The 20,647-nt window shown below is 44.0% G+C and overlaps 1 protein-coding gene across 2 annotated transcripts in view; it reads left to right on the top strand.

The window, feature by feature from the left end:
• The window catches only part of GALNT17 (polypeptide N-acetylgalactosaminyltransferase 17), a 454,995-nt gene that overhangs the window by 193,391 nt on the left and 240,957 nt on the right, over positions 1-20,647 (top strand). For both annotated transcript variants that reach the window (XM_046667386.1, XM_046667384.1), the window contains exon 3: positions 4,452-4,618. In XM_046667386.1, coding sequence (XP_046523342.1) covers positions 4,452-4,618 — 167 coding nt within the window. The remainder of the gene's footprint in view (positions 1-4,451; positions 4,619-20,647) is intronic.

Raw genomic sequence — 20,647 nt, 5'->3', positions numbered from 1 at the left:
TGCCCCGCTCTCTGTCTGTCCCCAGCAGGCCATAGGTGTGGTGCGGCTGGCCACAGAGCGCTGTCTCCCACTTGGGGCTTTTAGGGCGGAGACAAGGAAGCCGAGGCTCAGACGGACTAAAGAGCGTAGCCAGGGCTCCCCAGCTAGGAAGGGGCTGGATTAGAAATTGTGTGGAGGTTTGTCTGCTATGGCTACCACCCCCTGCCTTTGTTGGCAGGGGCATTTGGAAGAGTCTAACATCAGATGATGGAGTTCACATCCAGGCAGCCTTGCTGCTTTTCAGACTCGCTGTGTGACTGAGGGCAAGTGACTTCACCTCTCTGTGCCCCAGGTTCCTCATCTATGAAACAGGGAGGATAGCACTGTCTACCTCATAAGATTGCTATGAGGATTAAATGCGACAGTATAGTACATGGAAGCTTCCAGCAGTTTCTGTCATGTAGCTTGCACTATGTGTTGGTTATTATTATCATCATCATCTGTAACCTCCTGGGTCTCCTGGACCACATTGCATCTAAATTCTTTTACAATTATGGGGACATTTTGAGGTCCTCTTTTTGTTTTCAGGTTGGCAGACTGGGTCACAAATCTGTCTTGGTCCCTCTTACCTGTACCACATTGGAGTCTGCTTCTGAGAGGGTGTGGCCAGCTCCTTGGGCTTTGACTTTTTTCCCTGCTAGTGGCCTTGACTTTCTTTCATGTCAACTGTGATTCTCTCTGGTGGGTTCCCAGAGGCGAGCATCTCCCCAGCTCTCCTCATTTTACTCAGTATCAGTGAAGTAAGAGGTGCGCACATTTGGTGTTAAGTGATGTCAATGCCAGTGGCTCTGGGGTGAGGGGGATGAGGGGAGGGGAACGGTGGTTACCCTCAGGGAGTTACAGAGTTTGAGGAAGCATCCTAGACAGATGGAAAGACAGATGGACAGATGTAAGGGTCTAAAATACCTCATTTGGTTGGTTGTCTCTGCTTTCTTTTCTCTATGAGAACAGCTGCTCGGGGGATCTGTTCTCCCTCCAGCCCTTTGAGGAGAGGAACCTGGTCTTGAGTTTCTTTGTAGCCCCTTCTGGCCTGGAACATTGATTGAAATTGATCCAAACCTTAAGATAGCTTTCCCGCCAACCATCTTCTTTCAAACAAAGGATCGTTTATTGTTTACTGACTAGTTATGGAAAGGAAATTTGTGATTTCTGAGACCCAGATCTGAGTCTGTTGCTAGATGGAGCACACGACCTCTCCCCTGCCCCTCCTGGCTATGGATTTTGAAGTATTTTACAGTTTCTGTGGCATGCCATCCTCTCCTCACCCACTGGGTGTCTTTCAAATCCAGAATCTATTTTGTTAACCTCACAACCGTCCAGACTACTCCTTACTTACCAGGATTTTGCAGCCTGAGAGGCCGTTGGGGAGTCAGGAAACATGTCTGATTCTGTGGGTTCCAGTGTGTAGAGAAGAGGCTAGACGCCAAGAGGAGCGGACTGCTCCCTTCTCCAGATCTTCCTGCCTGGTCTGCCTGGTGTGGGCCATCAGGGCCACCCAGAGAGTGCCATGCACACACCCATGGCACTGGGCACTGAGCACCCTCCACCCCTCAGCTCTGCAGGCACTCGGGAGTGGGGGGGTGGGGGCTTCTTTCATGTCAGCGCCAGTCTACAGGGTGTGGCATACCCAGATATGTGTAGCTTGCATACACCATCTGAGGATCCCCAGGCTATAGTGAGAATTTATTCAGCATCAACTCTTAGGGCAAGAGCCTTAGCTGTTCCTGTTCTGTGGGCAGTCTCTAGGATTTCCACGGCCTCTGAGCCTCTCTCTTTATTGGCACCATCTACCCTTAATCTCCCTTCCCACGCTCATCTTCTGCCCTGTTGGGCATTGGGTGTCTGACTGGCAGTAACATACGTGTCAGTCAGTGGCTACTCCTCACAGAAGATGCTTAAGACTTCAGTTGTCCATCTCTCCATCTCTCTAGTGTATTCTTTGCATCTTCTCTCAGGCAATAAGCTAGGCTTAGAGATTTTTTTTGACAGATTCTACCTTCCTAGAGCTTGAAGACCAACAAAAGTAACGCTGATTTTCCTAATAATAATGACTGTATTCATTTGGTCTGCCTATTGTGAAACCCTGAGGACATTGGGTTCAGGAGAGGTGAATCGTTTAAGCTGGGCAGATTTAGAGACCTGAGTCTTGTTAAGGAGGAGTGTCCTGGGTGGGTCCTACAGGAAGGGTCTGGGTTGAGTGAAAACTCTGGAAACCTGGCCCATGGTCATGGGGGATATACAAAAGGTAACAGAGGAGCCAGAGGGGAAAATGCGGGGGCCAGCCTGGGTCTTTCCAGTAGCTGGTACGTTGCATTTTTGCAGGCTTCTCAAAACCTCGTCTGTCTTGATCCTTACAAGGACCTTAGCCAGGCATCCAGAGCTAGGTACAGTGTGGACTATTTTGACAGTTTTAGAGATGAAGAAACATGAGCAGTGTGCCCAGGGTGGCATGTCCAATGTGTGCCAGAGCACTCCTCACTTCTGAGAGCCCCCGTGATTTTCTGAATGGCCACCATGACCCATGAAGGGGAAAGATCATGCCCCGCATTCCCCTGAGGCTCCCTTGGTTCCCTTTTCACCAGAGGAATTGCCTGCTTTGGCGGAGAGGCTCGACTCACAGTTCAGTCTTGATTGCAGCACGACCACCGCCTGTGGGTGGAGAAGACGGGGCTGGGACAGTGCAATCTGGCCTGTTTGCTTCGTAATCAAGGGCCAGAAGCTGATAAGAACAAAGGACCAAAGAAACCAGCCTCAGGAATAAGAGCTCAGAGTAGGTGGGTGTGTGCAGTGTGTGCTCACGTGTGCAGGCCGGTGAGTAATGGGCTGAGAAGGAGCAGCTGCCAGCCTGCCAGGTTCAGGATGGCTGCCGGCCTCCATCAAGGGGGCTCTGCAGGGCCTTCTGGGGTGCCCTCCTCCCTCGGATCACCATGCAGTAAGTGAGATGATTCCTGCTGACTGCCCGAGAGCCTGTCAATAACCATTCTAATCTACCTGGCAGCCCCAGAAGTGAATTTACAGCGACGGGGTAAAAATGAGGCTGCATGATCAATGGGTCCCTGGACGGTCTCCTCCAGGAGACACAAATGTATATTGTAACAAAACTTTATTTTCTTCCGAAAATTGCCTCCATGATTAATATGGCCTGACACAGCCCAAGCTGTTCAGCATAAAAAACAGCCGTATTTCTTGCTCCCTCTTCAGTGCCACTTTCTGCTCACTCCATCCCTTCATCTTCTTTCGTTTGTTTCTCTAACACATTGGGCTCTACAATGTGCAATCTCACACAAGAAACAGAATGTATTGAAATGCGCTAGCTTGCTGTTCCGTTCCACTTTGTTTCCATTTGCTATTTCTGATGTAGCTCAGACTCAGCATAAAACCAAATTCCCCAGTGCTCCCCGGACAGAGAGCCACACAGAGCTCCTTCTCTGGGTGTTCAGCCATCTCTTACATCACCTGGGGCCCCAGGGATGAATCCAGCCTAGATGAAAAGATTGTTCCTTCACCCTGTCTTCAGGGCTGGGAGAGTTGCTGGATGTTAGGAGGAAGGACCTCTCAGGCAGGTGGTGCCATCTCCATCCCAGGGAGATTCTGGGGACACTTGCTTGTGAGAAGAGTTGGGGTGTGTCAAGCAGCATGCTCCTACACAGGAAGAAGACCCTCTTCCTTGATTATGATTATTTGCTTGTTGTTTTATATCTTCTCCTAGAATGTAAGCTTTGTGAAAGCAGGGGTCTCCAGTAGATGTTTTAGTTTGGCTTCCCCCAGAAGCAAAGATTTGAGTGCATTGATTTATTTGGGAGATGAAAAGAGCGTCACTAGGGGAGTGGAGCGGTAGGACTGGGAAGGGAAAGCATCCCCAAGGCGGGTGTTATGCAGATTGCTGCTGTGGGTGCTGGCAGGAGCTTGATCCCACGGGGGCACTCTGGGAGCTGGTATAAAACCTGCCCCTCAGAGTCAACCTGCTCAAGGGGTGAGGGAGCTGGGGTATTGATGCATCACCTCCCGGCTGTCTGTGGATGAGAGCTGATGGGGGCAGGCTGATGGCTTAGGTGGCAGCAAAGCAGATTGCAGGCAATGAAATGCAGATGCCTGGAGTGGGAAGGTGGCAGGTGTGTACTGCGGTCGGACTAGGGGTACGTGAGGGCACGGCAAACTGTGATACAATGGATGTGCCCAAGGCTGATGCTTCTGGTTCCTTTAGGGTGGTAAATTTGGAGAAGTGGGGCTGGATCCCTTAACTGTCTCCTCCTTAGGTTTTATTCTGAGTTCTTGGCCAAGAGAGGCCAATAGGGAAGCATGCCTTGGAGGATGTGTATGAGGATTCGGCCAAAATCCTTGTGGTGTCCAGTCACGGTGCCTGTGATTTCCACCTTCTTCTGACTCCACTCTCCCCTGCTCTCTTCCCCTAGGTGTAAGGAGCTGAAATACTCCAAGGAGCTGCCCCAGATATCCATCATATTTATCTTTGTGAACGAGGCCCTGTCGGTGATCCTGCGGTCAGTCCACAGCGCTGTCAACCACACGCCAACACACCTGCTAAAGGAAATCATCTTGGTGGATGACAACAGTGACGAAGGTATGGGGGCAGCTGACCTGCACGCATGTTTTGGAGAGGAAGATGCAAGCACGTGATGTCGGTGGGGGATGCAGTGGGAATGCCACTTTCATTCCAGCGTGAGCCCAAGTGCCTTTGTCTCCTGGTCCCTGGGGCATATCTGGGGAGGGGAGATGTTTAGGAGAAAGAAATATAGGCAAACCCTGGTTCATTAGTCCTCGTGTCCTCTAGAGCTCTTAAAAATAAATTACTGGTTATATATCTAGACTAATTTCCCCTCTTCATATTAGTAGATAACATCAAAGGGCTGAGTTCCCCTGCGCTCCCTACCCCAACCCCCATCTCCATTGTCCTTTTCCGAGAAGCAAAAGAAAAAGTGAATTCTGCCCTGTGATGGGAACTGTTCATTTTACATCAGAATTCTCCCCTGGGCCGCTATGCCCAAAATGACTGTAGGCAGAAATGAGCAGTGTTTGTAGGTCTTAGGGAGTTCAGCTCTGATAGGAATGAAGGCTCAATTAAAATATAAAACAAGCAAATATTGGATGACAATAACAAAAATCCTTTGAGGTCCCTGGACACAAAGGCCTGGTGTCAAGGTGGGGGTGGGGATTGGTTTCACTAATTGTGCCTTTATGTTGGCTCATCGCCTGCAAAATTCAGTGCTCACTGCAGCGAGGAACCCACACAAGTGGATGACGTGAAGAAAAGCCAGCCAGTGTGCGTGCTTAAGGCCAAGGAGGCTTATCTGCTGAGCAACTGAAGGATTAGGGGCAAGCCGAACCCCTTGCTCTCAGCGTGCTGCGGGGAGAAGGATTACCCTGTGTGTGCTCCAGATCAGGAGAGGGCGAGGAGGAGGCAGGACACCACACGGCCTGCTTGAAACCTGATTATCTTCAGGAGCACCAGGATGATCCTATGATGTTTCATTGGCCCAGGAGCTGAGGTCCCCCTGCCCCTTCTGAACCAGCCAAGTGAAGGGCTGGAGTGTGCCCAGGCCCAGCAATATGCCCATCAAGGCACTGCCATCTCCGAGGCCTCCAGATTTTGAGGACTAACAGGTCATCTGCTGGATTTTTAACATCCCTATTTTTCTCCCCTTACCTCTGGCCATTTCATTATCTATAGAGTCTTCTAAAACTGACATGGATAGCCTTCCTGTAAGAAGGTTCTTCCTTTCCCCTGAAGCCTCTAAGTCATCCCGCAAAGTCTCTCCCTGGTGTGGCTCCCAGTGCCCCTCTCTGCAGCCTCTCCGTGTGCCCGCCACAGTCCTCTTGCTTCGACAGGACCTCCATGCCCTCTGCAGGGAATCCCTGCCCCCATGCTCCCCTCCATTTGCTGGCTAAGTCCCACTCGTTCCCCAAGTGTCCCTTGCATGTCACTTCCTTGGAGAATCCTTTGCCGACATCCTAAGGCGTTGCTCTGTGCTGCCTCAGCACCCCATGTACCCTAAGGTAGCAAGTGACATCGCCATGTCTTACACATCTGGACTTCCAGTGCTGGGCAGGATGCTGTTTCATAGGGCTGGCTGGCAGCCAGCCCTCAGTGAGTCTCACCCAGCAAGGGAGTGAGCAATGAAGCTGGATAGGCCATGAAAAGGCAGGTAGGCGCCAGCAGCCTAGTGGCCCGAGGTGGTGCAAAGAAGAGCCAGCAAATCCAGAGAGAAGAGCAGACTGTAGGTGCTACACTGAATTGGGGTGAGGACTCACTGCCGGTCGGGCTCCCTTCCCCAAGGAAATCTCACCAGAGCCCAACCAGAGAGGAAGGAATGGGAGGCCAAGCCAGTCTCAACCAGAACACAAGCTCTGTGAGAGCAGAGATCTTCAGTAGATGTCTTAGTTTGGGTTCTCCCAGAAATAGATCCTGAAGCAAAGATTTGAGTGCATGAGTTTATCTGGGAGATAAAAAGAGCATCACTATGGGGCTTGGGAGTAGGACTGGGAAAGGAAGGCATCCCCATAAGGGGGTGTTATGCAGGTTGCTGCTGTGGGCAGCAGGAGGGGCTTGATCCCACCTGGGGACTCTGGGAGCCTCTGTAAAACCTGCACCGCAGAGTCAACCTGCTCAAGGGGGAGGGAGCTGGAGTATTTATACACCTTTATACACCAAAAGCATCAGATGCTTTTGCGTCAGAACCTCCTGGAGCCCCACCCCAAATTCTGCTTCTGGAGGTCTGGTGGGGCTGAGAATTTCCATTTCTTACAAGCTCCCAGGTGATGCTGATGCTGCTGGCGCAGGGACCACACCTTGAGAACCACTGGGTTAAGTGCCGTTGCAATGGCTCACTCTTCAGGTCTAAATGAAGATGTTTAGTGCATGACAGAAAGGGGAGAAGAGGTGTTTGCTTCAGTCTGACCGTAAAGTGAATTCCTGTTCATCTTCCCCTGTCCTCAAATACCGAGGGGACCAGGAGAGACTGTATTGACAGGCACCTTCTTTTTGTTCCCGGCTCCAGCCTCTGTATTTTCTCCAGGCCAGAAGTGCTTTCTTTATAACTGGAAGAGAAATTTCACATTTTTTCTTTGTTGAGATTTCCTTTGTGACTAATATTATCGAGTTTTGTAAATGTTCTGTACACACTTGAAAAGACCCCCACACACTGTAATCATGGAATTGAATCCCTGCCAGACATCAATTTTGTGTATTTAGGTAGACTATGAGTTTATTTTCTTAACTCTTTTTGATAATGGTGTTTTAAAGTCTCCTCCTACAACTACTATTTCTTCCCGTGTTCCTAATAATGTTTGCTTTCTGTATCTTGTTGTCAGTTTCTTTGGTAACTATAGATTTGTATCTGCATGGCTTCAGTTTTAGTGGCGGTTGTTATCATTATGCAATGCTCCTTTTATCTTAAAAGCATATTTTTTTTCTTGCCTTGAATTTAGTGCGTCTAACATTAATATTGTTATCCCTGCTTACCTTCTGTTTGCCTTTGATTAAAACATTTTTTCTAGCCTTACCATTTTTTCTGATTTTAAAATTAATGCATGCTCTTTGTAGGAAAATTTGAATATATCAAAAAGCACATATAATCAGAAAAAACAAATACTGAAGAGACTAACCAGGAATAACTGCTCATTCGCCAAGGTTCTTATCCTCTTTTTAATGCGCATTTTACATAGTTAAGATCCTATAATAAAAACAAGTTAATGTTCTGCTTTTCCCCCCCCGAACCGTGAAGCATAACATTTTTCTTTTTATTAAAAAAGCTCTGCAGGGGCCAGCCCAGTGACTCAGCGGTTAAGTTCGCACACTCTGCTTTGGCTGCCCAGGGTTTGCCAGTTTGGATCCTGGGTGTGGACCTACACACTGCTTGCTAAGCCATGCTGTGGTAGGCGTCCCACATGTAAAGCAGAGGAAGATGGGCGTGGATGTTAGCTCAGGGCTAATCTTCCTCAAAAAAAAAGAAAACTAAGAATGGAAAAAAATGCTCTGCAAGCATCATTTTAATGAGGGTAGAATGGTTCATTCTCAGGCTGGTCAAGACTGGCTCTGGTAGGAACTATATCCCCCCACTTTGAGATGTTATCACGTATGTGAAAGAAGAAAGAGGGTTTTTCAGGGGAAAAAAAGACTGGTTTAGGGAATTTGTGAATGAAGCAAGTGACTGGATCTGTGTGCAAGTCAAGGTCTTTCTTTGGTAGTTTTTTTTGGTAAGTAATTTGTTTCATTCAGCTTGAATATTATATTGTTCTAAGTTAAGCCCAAGTAAGCCGCACTTCTTTGTACTCTAGTACATTAAACTGAAATCACTCAGGCAAAACTTGCCAGTAATCAGTGCTTGCCAAATCCAGCGGGCACTGTCCTGCTCTGATCTGGCCACATCTGGCATTGTTGGTGACTTCCTTCCTGGCATTTTTCTCCTCCTGAGGCTCTGGCACCACTCTCTGCTGATTCTCCTCTCACCTTCCTCCTCCCTGGCTCCCTGCTTCCATGCGGATCACTCATTCGGATGATGAGTGTCCTCACCATCAGGACGCACTGGGCGGTCTCCTCCGCTGTACGTAATCTGATCATCCCAAATCCATCCTTCCAGCCCAGACAGCTCAGCCTCTCTCCTCAGCTCCAAACCTGTGTCCTCCGGCTCCTAGATGGCCACCCAGGGTCCCTCGGAAACTGTAAGCTCAGTTGGTCCAATGACTGACTTACCCTTTTCCTCTTGGCCTCGGAGACCTGCTTCTCGTTCTTTATTTCCTGTCTCAGTGAAGAGCTTCACCTTCAACTCAGTTAGCTCGCCGTCAAAAGACTGGACATCTTTTCACACTCTTCCTCCTCCCTTTCCCACCAGCGTCCACTTGGTTACTCTTGAGTGTGATTCTGAGCTCTTTGTCTTTCTGTTCAGCCGCTCAGCATTTTTTGCCTTGATCTTTGTTTGAGGGGTCGAGAATGGGAGAATTCAGTTGCATAGAATTATATTGATCGTAATTTTTTATGCACCTCATCATTGGCCCATGCATGGTCATCCTTTATTTATCTTTCCTTATTTTTAATTGAGACATTATTCACATAACATAAATTTCATCATTATAACATGTATACAATTCAGTGGCTTTCGGTATATTCACAGTGTTTTGCAATTATCACCGCTATCAAATTCCAGAATATTTCCATCATCCCGCAAAGAAATCCTGAACCTGTTATCGGTCTCTTCCAATTCCTTGGGCAACCACTTAAGGTGCTTTATGTCTCTATGAATTTGCCTATTCTGGACATTTGATACAAATGACACTTACAATTTGTGGCCTTTTGTGTCTGGCTTCTTTCACTTAATGTTTCCTAGTTTCATCCATGTTGTAGCATATATCAGTACTTCATTCCTTTTTATGGCTACATAATATTCTGTTATATGCATACAGCACAGTCTATCTATCCATTCATCAGTTGGTGGATATTTGGGTTGTTTCTACCTTTTGGCTATTAGGGGTAATACTGCTATGAATATTCATGTACAAGTTTTTGTATGGATATGTTTTCAGTTTTCTTGGGCATATACCTGGGTGTGAAATTGCTGGGTCACTTGATAATTCTATGGTTAACTTTTTGAGAAACCTTCAGACTATTTTCCACAACCAGACTGTTTTTCACAATGGCTGCACCATTTTCCATTCCTACTGGAAATGTATGAGGGTTCCAGTTTCTTCACATCCTTGCCGACACTTGTTATTGTCCTGCTTTTTTTTTTACAGATGTGTCTCAGAGATATTGTGGGTTCAGTTCCAGACCACTAAAATAAAGCAAGTCACAAGAATTTTTTGGTTTCCCAGTGCATGTAAAAGTTATATTTACAATATGCTGTAGTCTTTTTTTTGGTGGGGAAGATTGGCCCTGAGCTAACATCTGTGCCAGTCTTCCTTTATTTTGTATGTGGGATGCTGCCACAGCATGGCTTGATGAGCAATGTGTAGGTCTGCAGCTGGTATTTGAACCTGTGAACCCTGGGCTGCCAAAGTGGAGCACGTTGTAGTTAACCACTACACCACCAGGCCAGCCCCTATACTGTAGTCTTTTAAGTGTGCAGTAGCTTTATGTCTAAAAAAAAATGTAAGTGCATTAATTAAAAAATGCTTTATTGCTGGGCCAGCCCTGGTGACCTAGTGGTTAAGTTCAGTGTGTTCCACTTTGGCAGCCTGGATTCAGTTCCCAGGTGCCAAACTACTCCACTCTGTTAGTGGCCATGCTGTGCCGGCAGACCACAAACTAAAAAAATAGAGGAAGATTGGCGTGAATGTTAGCTCAGGGCAAATCTTCCACAGCAAAAAAATACCAAAAAACACTTTATTGCATAAAGATGCTAACCACCAAATGAGCCTTCAGTGACTCATAATCTTTTTGCTGGTGGAGGGTCTTGCACCAATGTTGATGGCTGCTGACTGATCACCATGGTGGTTGCTGAAGGTTAGGGTGGTGGTGACAATTTCTTAAAATAAGACAGCAATGAAGTTTGCCCCATCAATTAACTCTTCCTTGCATGAACGATGTCTCTGTAGCATATAATACTGTTTGATAGCATTTTACTCACAGTAGAACTTCTTTCAAAATTGGAGTCAATCTTCTCAAACCCTGCCACGGCTTTATCAAGTAAATTTATATAATATTCTAATTCTTTTGTTCTCATTTCAGCAATCTTCATAGCATCTTCAGCATGTTTAGGTTCTACCTCAAGAAACCACTTTCTTGGGCCAGCCCCAGAGGCCTGTGGTTAAGTTCAGTGTGCTCTGCTTCAGCAGCCTTGGTTTGGTTCCCAGGCATGGACCGACACTGCTCTGTTAGTGGCCATGCTGTGCTGGCAGCCCACATACTAAAAAATAGAGGAAGATTGGCATGGATGTTAGCTCAGAGTGGATCTTCCTCAGCAAAGAAAAAAAAGAAACCAATTTCTTTGCTCATCCAGGAGCAGCAACTCCTCATCCACTAGTTTTTTTATGAGATCGCAGCAATTCAGTCACATCTTCGGGCCCCACTTCTAGTTCTAGCTCTCTTGCTATTTCTGCCACTTCTGCAGTTACTTCCCCCACTGAAGGCTTGAACCCTTCAAAGTCATCCATGAGGGTTGGAATCAACTTCTTCTAAACTCCTGTTAATGTTGATATTTTGACCTCTTCCCATGAATCACAAATGTCCTTAATGGCATCTAGAATGGCAAATCCTTTCTAAAAGGTTTTCAACTGACTTGGCCCAGATCCATCAGAGAAATCACTATCTGTGGCAGCCATAGCCTTATGAAATTTATTTCTTAAATAATAAGACTTAAAAGTCGAACTTACTCCTTGATCCATGTGCTGCAGAATGGATGTTGTGTTAACACACATGAAAACAACATTAATCTTGTTGTACGCCTCCTTCAGCTCTTGGGTGACCTGGTGCGTTGTCAATGAGCAGTCATATTTTAAAGGAATCTATTTCCTGAGCAGTAGGTTTCAACAGTGGGCTTAAAATATTCAGTAAACCGTGTTGTAAACAGACGTGCTGTCATCCAGGCTTTGTTGTTCCACTTATAGAGCACAGGCGGAGGAGATTTAGCACAATTCTTAAGGGCCCTAGGATTTTCAGAATGGTAAGTGAGCATTGGCTTCAACTGTACGTCCCCAGCTGCATTACCCCTAACAAGAGAGTCAGCTTTGAAACTTTGAAGCCAGGCATTGACTTCTCTGCTCTAGCTGAGAAAGTCCTTAGATGGCATCTTCTTCCAATAGCAGGCTGTTTGGTCTACAGTGAGAATCTGTTTGTTGTAGCCACCTTCATTAATTATCTCAGCTAGATCTTCTGGAGAACTTGCTACAGCTTCTATATCAGCCCTTGCTGCTTCACTTTGCCACTTTATGTTGTGGAGATGGCTTCTTTCCTTAAACCTCATAACCAACCTCTGCTAGCTTCAGACTTTTCTTCTGCAGCTTCCTCACCTCTTCAGCCTTCACAGAATTGAGGAGAGTTAGGGCGTAGCTTCTGGATTAGATTTTGGTTTAAGGGAATATTGCGGCTGGTTTGATCTTCTATCCAGACCACTAAAACTTTCTCCATGTCACCAATAAGGCTGTTTTGCTTTCTTTTCTTTTGTGTGTTCACTAGAGCAGCTCTTTTAATTTCCTTCAAGAATTTTTCCTTTGCATTCACAACTTGGCTGTTTGGCCCAAGATGCCTAGCTTTCAGCCTATCTCAGCTTTCGACATGCCTTGCTCACTAAGTTTAATCATTTCCAGCTTTTGATTTAAAGTGAGAGATGTGCAACTCTTCCTTACACTTGAACACTTAGAGGCTATTTGCAGGGTTATTAATTGGCCTACTTTCAATGTTGTTGTGTCTCAGGGAATAGGGAGGCCCGAGGGAGGGAGAGAAGCGGGGAATGGCTCGGTGGAGCAGAGAGAACACACACAAAATTTATCGATTAAGTGTGTCATCTTACGTGGGCATGGTTCATGGCGCCCCAAAACAGTTACAACAATAACGTCAAAGATCGCTGACCACACATCATCATAACAAATATAATAATAATGAAAAAGTTTGAAATATTGTGAGAATTACCAAAATGGGACATAGAAACGCTACATGAACAGAAGCTGTTGGAAAAATGGCACTGATAGACTTGCTTGATGCAGGGTTGCCACAAACCTTTAATTTATAAAAAGTGCAATATCTGCGAAGTGCAATAAAGTAAAACACAATATCGTGAGGTATGCATGTGTTATTATGGTCACTCTAATGGGTGTGAGGTGATATCTTTTGGTTTTGATTTCCATTTCCCTAATGACTAATTATTTTAAGCATCTTTTAATGTGTTTATTTGCCGTTAGTCTATCTTCTTTGGAGAAATGTTTATTTAAATCTTTACCCATTTTTAAAATGGGTTTTCTTTTTATTGTTGAGCTGTAATTGTTCTTTATATGTTCTGGGTACTCAGTGTTGTCAAACACATTCTGTAAGTATGTTTTGCAAATATATTTGCAAATATTTTTCCCATTCTGTGGGTTATTTTTTCACTTTCTTGATAGTGTCCTTTGATGCACAAAAGTTTTTAATTTTGATGAAGTCCAGTTTGCCTATTTTTCCGTTAGATGCTTTTGGTGTCCTATCTAAGAAACTGTTGCCTAATCCAAGGTCATGAAGATTTATACCTACGTTTTCTTCTAAGAGTTTTGTAATGTTAACTCTTACGTGTGAGTCTTTATCCATTGTGAGTTAATGTTTGTATATGGTTTAAGGTAGGGGTCAAAAATCATTTCTTTCCGTGAGGGTATTCGGTTGTCTCAGTACCATTTGTTGAAGGGATATTCTTTCCCAATTGAATGATTATGGCACTCTTGTCAAAAACCAACTAACTATAAATGTGAAGATTTATGTCTGGACTCTAAATCCCATTTCATTGATCTATGTGTCTGTCCTTATGCCAGTACCACACTGTCTTGATAAATGTTCCTTTATAGTAAGTTTTAAAATCAGGAAGTGTGAGTCTTCCGACCTTGTTTATCTTTTTCAAGATTGTTTTGTTTATTCTGGGTCCTGTTTACTAAAATATGAATTTTAGGGCAAGCTTGTCCATTTCTGCAAAAAAGAAAGTTGAAATTTTGTCAGGGATTGCATTGAATCTATAGGTCAGTTTGAGGAATATTGTCTTCTTGTTTCCACTCCATGAACATGGGGTGTCTTTCTATTTATTTAGGTCTTCTTTAATCTCTTTCAACAATGTTTTGTAGTTTTCAGTATACAAATCTTGCCTTCTTTGGTTAAATTTATTTCTAAATATTTTATTATTTTTCATGCTATTGTATATGGAATTTTCTTAATTTCATTTTTGGACTGCTCATTGCTAGTGTATAGAAATGCAGCTGATTTTTGTTTATTGATCTTGTATTCTTCTGCTTTGCTAAACTTTTTATTAGCTCTAATAGTTTTTTTGTGTGTGGATTCTTTAGAGCTTTCTATGTCATCTTCAAATAGTGATAGTTACTTCTTACTTTCCTCTCTAAATGCCTGTTATTTATTTATTTAGCTTAGTTTTCCTGGTTCCTTTATTTCTTAAAATGTGCTTTTAAATAAATACTTGCTATCCCAGCATGTCAAGAACAAGAAATTGACCCATATGCTTTCCTAAGAGTTTACAAAAGCCTCTTCTAGAGAAGAGAGCTGGGTCATGAGTGAGATCAGGGAAACAGGGCTCACTCCAGTGGGAGTGTCTGCAGGGCTATTGTGTGGACTGGGTACTGGCTAGAAGGCAAAAATTTGAACAGATGGAATGATTACTCTGTGTTTTGTGCCTCTGACCTCATCAAGGTGTGCTGTCTACCCTCAGGAGAGATCAAGGCAGACCACATCTGAGGGATGAAATGAATGTCCTCTGATCCAGGCAGTAGGCATGGGGAGAGAACGCAAACTTAGTCAGCCTGTGGTCAGAACGTCCAATTATAGGGAAGAATGGGGACAATTTATCTTCATTCAAACACCATTTCACTCACCAGAACGATAAAGGTGACAAAGATTAACAAGATTCAGTGTTGGCAAGAATACAGAGAAAAGGACACTTTCATATACTTTTCATGGAACAATACCACATATCTGAAGAATAATTTATCAATTCATAGGAAGAATTCTTGTTTCATTCAGACGATCTGTCCTCAGCTTAAAATGAGGTAAATTTGCACAAGAGATAGTAATGACGGCCCTCAATGTATCTGCCTCAAGTCATACCACTCCACTATGGACAGTTGGCTGTGGTGGCATCATTGTCACCTTCACATCCTCCTGGGGATCTCCTTTGCCCCCTCTCTTATGCCAAATTCTACACCTTTCTCTTTCCTGGTTTACGTGGTTATTTTGGTGAAACACAACAACTAGAAGCTTCTTAAGAAAGACTGCAAGGAAGATAAAATCTTTTGGGGTTGTCCGTGTCTAAAGAAAGCTTTATCCTAATTTTCTATGGGAATGATGGCCAGGTTGAGTTAGATACCACCTTCTTTCAGAATTTTGATGGTTTTGCTCCATTATCTTCTGTCTTGCAATGTTTCTTAAAAGAACTAAAGACGTTCTGATTCCTTTGCATGTTTCTTTTCCTTTGTGGAACCTTCTGGAATCTTTATTTTGTCCCCAGGGTTTTGAAATTCTAATGATGAGCCTTGGTGTGGGTCAGTCTTCATCCATTGGGCTGGACGTTTCGTGGCTTTAATCTGGAGTCTAATGTCTATCAGTTTTTGGGAAATTGTTTGGAATGGTTGATTGATAATTCCTCCCCATTTCTTCTCTATTCTCTCTGTCAGGATCTCCCGTTATTCCATTATTAAACCTCCTGGATTGAATCCCTGATTTTCTTATCTTTTCTCTGCTATCTTATTTTTTCTTTCCTTATCTCTTTGCTCTGCTTTGTTTGCTTTCTTCAATTTTGTCTTCTTTCCCTTCTGTTCAATTTTTTATTTTTGCTATCAGAATTTTTACTTCCAAGTGCTCATTTTTATTCTCTGAAAGTTCCTTTTTATAGCATATTGTTCTTATTTAATAGAAGCAATATGTTTTCTTATCCCTTGGAGGATATTAATAATGTTTTGTTTTGCTTTTTAGTTCTTCTGCCTGCGTAGTCTGTTTCCACAGGTTGCTTTTTTCTCTTTCTCATTTAGTTTCTATCTCCCATGTTGGAGGCTTTCCTTGGCTGTCCAGTCAGCCTGTTGTCTGCTCATGATTACCTCTGAGATGATGATGAGACAGCCAGGGGCTAGGGAGCGGGGACTGGAGTGTTGTTTTTTAATGGGTACAGAGTTTCAGTTTGGGAAGATGAAAAAGTTTTGGAGATGGATGGTGGTTATGGTTGTCCTACAATGTGATCGTACTTAATGCCACTGACCTGTATGCTTAAAAATAGTTAAAATGGAAAATTCAATGTTGTATATTATACACACATACACAGACACACACACACACCACACACACTCACACACACCCTGAGTGCTTGGGTTGGACTTACCAGTTTTGACAGCAGAGGGGTCTGACACATCTGTCAGTGTAGCTGCCCTGTGAGTCTACTCTCTAGCTTACCCAGTGTTGTGGTTGGTGTCTCTTGTGTTTTCTCTGACCTTGGAACGTTATGGGTTGATTTCATTTTTAAAAATCTCTTTACTGTAGTTTTCAGTGGCTTTTGAGTAGGAGACGATGTCAGATTCATGAGTTAAATTCGTTATCTTATCCCAAAAGTTCCATGTTCATTTTTAAGAACTTTTAATATGAATTGATAAATTGTTCTCCAGATATGTGGTACTGTCCCATGAAGAGGGTATGAAAGTGTCCTTTCCTCTGTATCCTCACGAGCACTGGACCGTATTCATCTTTGTCATCTTTGCTGTTCTGATGAGTGAAAAATGGCATATCATTTTTCAATCTGCCTTTTTTGAATATTGGTGATGATGAACACTTTTTCATATATTTAACTATATTTCTTGTTTAGAGATTTGCCTATTGATGACCCTTTATTCCTTTTTCTGTTGGAGTATTTATCTTATTGATTTATAAGAACTTTGTGTATATTGAGTAAACTCCTTTCACATTCATTTTAAAGGTACTTCTCTCAACCTGTGCTTTTCACTTTAATTTGTTTACAATATTTTTTGAAAAGCATAAATTTTATATTTCTCTAAGGTCAAAATAATTAGCTTTTTCCTTTTGATGATGTCCTAAGAAAGTAATTCCTTGTCCCTAGATGGTACAAATAGTCATATATGTTTTCTTATTGGCAAATATTTATTTTCAAAATAAATTCCAAATGGCTTAGATATTTTTCTATTAAGGTGTGAGAGTTTTAACACTGAGACCCTTGTCTCGAAGTGTGGTTATTTCACTTTGTTTCATAATCCATCCTTTAACCACTGATTTGAAATTTCCTGTTTTCATATGCTAAAATATTTTAGATTTGGAAACATTGAGGCTGAATCACATGAGGACTGATTAACTGGTTGTGGAGGAGGATAAAGAGGAAGGAGAAGGCAAGGAGGACTCCCAGGGTGCTGGCTTGGGTGACAGGATGGGTTTTGGTGCCACTCATTAAGAAAGAGGGTGTAATAGGAGTGGTAGGTTTGGGAAAGAACTGAGTTCACTTTTTGGATATGAGTCCAGCTTCCACAGGAAGCTTAGTGTGCCTTCCAAACTCAGGGGAGAATTTAACCATCAAGTTTTCCTTAAAATAATATTAGAAGTTTTTAAAATTTCTATTATTAAAATCTTTAGTACATTTTGTATAAGTCTTCTCAATAGTTTTTAAGTACTTTTTTAAAACTTCCCTCATTACCTTCTTTGTTCTTAAGCAATAGCATGTGGAGGAAAAAGTAGAATCAAATCCTGTGTGGTCTTGGCCAAGGCACTTAACTTTTCTGATCTTGAGTAAATTGAGAATATGGTGGCTTTTATGCAGGGTTTAAATGGTAATGTTTAAAGGTAATGTTTGTACAAGTCCGGCCTGTATACTAAAGGATGTTACTATTGAATGTGCTAGTGGTACTATTTGATTTACTGGCTCCAGCTCATTCCTCAACATTCTACTTCTGTGTCACCCCCACTGGGAAGCCTTCCTGGATTTCCCAGCTGTGGCTGGGTTGTAGTCCCCTAGCCTCTGCTCCCTGGGCACCAGTGTGTGTTTTGGCTCAGTGCCTAGCATGTTGCTTCCGTGTACTTGCCCATCTCTAAACTATAAGACCTTCAGGGGCAAGAACCATGGCTCCCTCTGTGCTCTATTCCCAGGCCTTGCACACTGCTAAGTCATAGTGATTGCTGAGGATGTTCATTTAAGTTGCATATGTGCAAAGTTTTTTTTTTACTTCCACTGGCATCGTCCTGGGAGTTTCTGTATCTGGCGTCATTATAGATATTTTGGTTTGAACACTACATTTGTTTTGCTTTGGATCTCAAAAACCGCCCGTCTCCTGTAATCATCGCTCGAGTGTCTTGGTGATCTGGACAGCTGCATACCATGTCACTAATACTGCCCTGTGGAGCGAGCACACTGATCAGCCTCTTCTCTCTGTTGGTGTGTTCAAAGGTTGATAGCAGGATGGCTGGAGTTAGAAAACTTTTTTGAGTGGAAGGTTATCCCCTTTGGACTTCTAAAAGGGCCTCTGGAGAAGGCACGGTGGCATTGTTGGCTTTTCTTCTTGGTTTATAATTGCAGAGATATGAGAAGTCTTGTGTTCCAGGAAGATAACATTTTTCCTGTGTTGTTAAGGCTCCGAGTGAAGTAACCAAGTGACACCTTGTTATCACACAGTTACGTGCTGGGCCAGGCCTCCTTACTGGAACATCACCTGCCTTTCCCCATGCCTGTAAGGGCCTTTCTAATCAGAAATAATACTTGTTTTGATCCCCAAACAGATCACTGCCATGCGACAGCATTTGTTCTGTGAGTCTGTAATCACAACGGGGTCGTGCATTTACATTTCTCCTTGTGTATTTAGGCCATGGGGAGGAGAGGATGAGAAGGGCTATGTATATCTTTATACAGAAGATAGTGTGAGAACCCCAGCTAAAGCTTCATATAACTGGCTTTAAAAACACTAACAGGGGCAGGCCCCGTGGCGGAGTGGTTAAAGTTCCTGCACTCTGCTTCGGCAGCCCAGCGTTTTGCCGGTTCAGATCCTGGGCGCAGACATGGCACTGCTCATCAAGCCATGCTGAGACGGCATCCCACATGCCACAACTAGAAGGACACACAACTGAAAATATACAACTATGTACCAGGGGGCTTTGAGGAGAAAAAGGAAAAAATAAAAATCTTTTAAAAAAAATATAGCAATACAACAAAACCTTGTTATTTTGAAATAATTATAAATTCACAAGAAGTTGCAAAAGTGCACAAGAGGTCTTCGGTACTCCTCACTCAGTTTCCCCTAACAGTAGCATCTTGCAAAACTCTAGTACATCTTCACAACCAGGAAATTGACTTTGGTGCAATCTACAGAGCTTATTCTGATTTCACCAGTTTAAGATGCACGTACGTGTGTGTGTGCGTAGGTAGGTGTGTGTAGGTAGTTCTATACAATTTTGTCACATGTATAGATCCCTGTAATCACCACAATCGAGATACAGAACTATCCTATCACCAGGAAGCTCCCCATGCTACCCCTTTATAACCACACCCAACTCCCACCCCCTCCCTAACTCCTGACAACCACTAATCTGTTCTCCATCTCTATAATTTTGTTATTTCAAGAATGTTCTGTAAATTGAACCACACAGTGCATCACCTTTGTGACTGACTTTTTACACTCAGTGTAGGTCCCTTGTGCTCCATCCAAGTTGCAGTGTGCACCAAACGCTGGTCCCTTTGTGAGTTCTGCATGGTGCTCTGTGGTGTAGGTTTCCCACAGTTGGTTTAACACTTTGCCTGTTGAAGGGCATTTGGGTTGTTTCAGTTCAGAGTTTTTACAAGTAAAGGTGCTATGAACATTCATGTACAGATGTTTGTGTGAAAGTAAATTTTCATTTCTCTGGGATAAATGCCCAAGAGTAGAATTGCTTGGTCTTGTAGTAAATGCATGTTTAAATGAGCTTTTTTGGTCATTTGTTCCATTTATGTGACATCCCTTCTAAAAATATCTAATTTTTGATCTTTCAGCCCAGCCTCCAGTGGAAGAAAATTTTGTGTTTTGGCCTCAGTGACCATGACTATGGCACCAAGAGGAATGGGTTACATTCCAGCAGAACCAGGAGTAATTCAAAAAGTGTGTTCAGCTTTGTCCTGGTGATCAGACTTTGGATTCTCATTAGATAGGAAGCCAACACTACAAGAATGCTAGAGGGTCTGACACAACCCATAGATGGGAGTGAGGCTGGGCAAGGGGAAGTCAGACCAGGGACTCAAACACTGCCAGGGTTCTCTGTCCTGGGTCTCTGCTTCTCTGAACCTCTCCTTCCCCTGTCACCTGTGAAGACTGGCCACCTCCAGTTCTCCAGGTCATCTGGAGTGAAATATGGCTGCAGAGATGGCCCAAAGTTGATGCTGTAGTTAGAGCTCCAGCCATTGGAGAGGGACAGGACATGTCTCCAAGAGAATCGCAGGGAAGGGAAATAGTGCTCTCGTCTGGGTCAGATGCCCGTCCTTGGACCTGTCAACTGTAGGCGGGAGGGAAGGGTATGCACAGAACCATCACACCTCAATAACCGTGAGGGGAAGCTCCAGAAAGGGAAGGAGCTGGGTGGACAAGCACATCATGGACTCCCAACGTTGTGACAACATTATGGGGATTCACACTTGGGGTTCCCACAAGTTGGGGAAGCAAATGAGGTCTTTGTGAATGAAGGATGTGGCACTTGAGTTGGACCATGAGAAATGGTTAGAATTTGGACGTGTGGAAATGGGAGCAAGCGGCAGTGGAGGGAAGTACATGACTAGAGATCTAGAGGCAGAGAAGCTTGGGGCATATAGAGAGAAGTGTCCAGGTGGGATTCGCTGTGTAAGAGTTGACAGGTGGATTGGAGTTTCAGAGAAAGAGTCCCAGTCAGAGGTAGAGGGTCTTGCTGGGCCACAGAGTTGAGGAGCGACAGTGTGAACAGGCAAGTCTTTCCGTTCTCTGACAATGCCGTGCAGCC

Source organism: Equus quagga, chromosome 7 (genome assembly GCF_021613505.1).
Source record: "Equus quagga isolate Etosha38 chromosome 7, UCLA_HA_Equagga_1.0, whole genome shotgun sequence".
NCBI classification, from domain to species: domain Eukaryota; kingdom Metazoa; phylum Chordata; class Mammalia; order Perissodactyla; family Equidae; genus Equus; species Equus quagga.
Note: the sequence above shows the minus strand (reverse complement) of the source record. Positions and strands in the feature narration are given on the sequence as shown.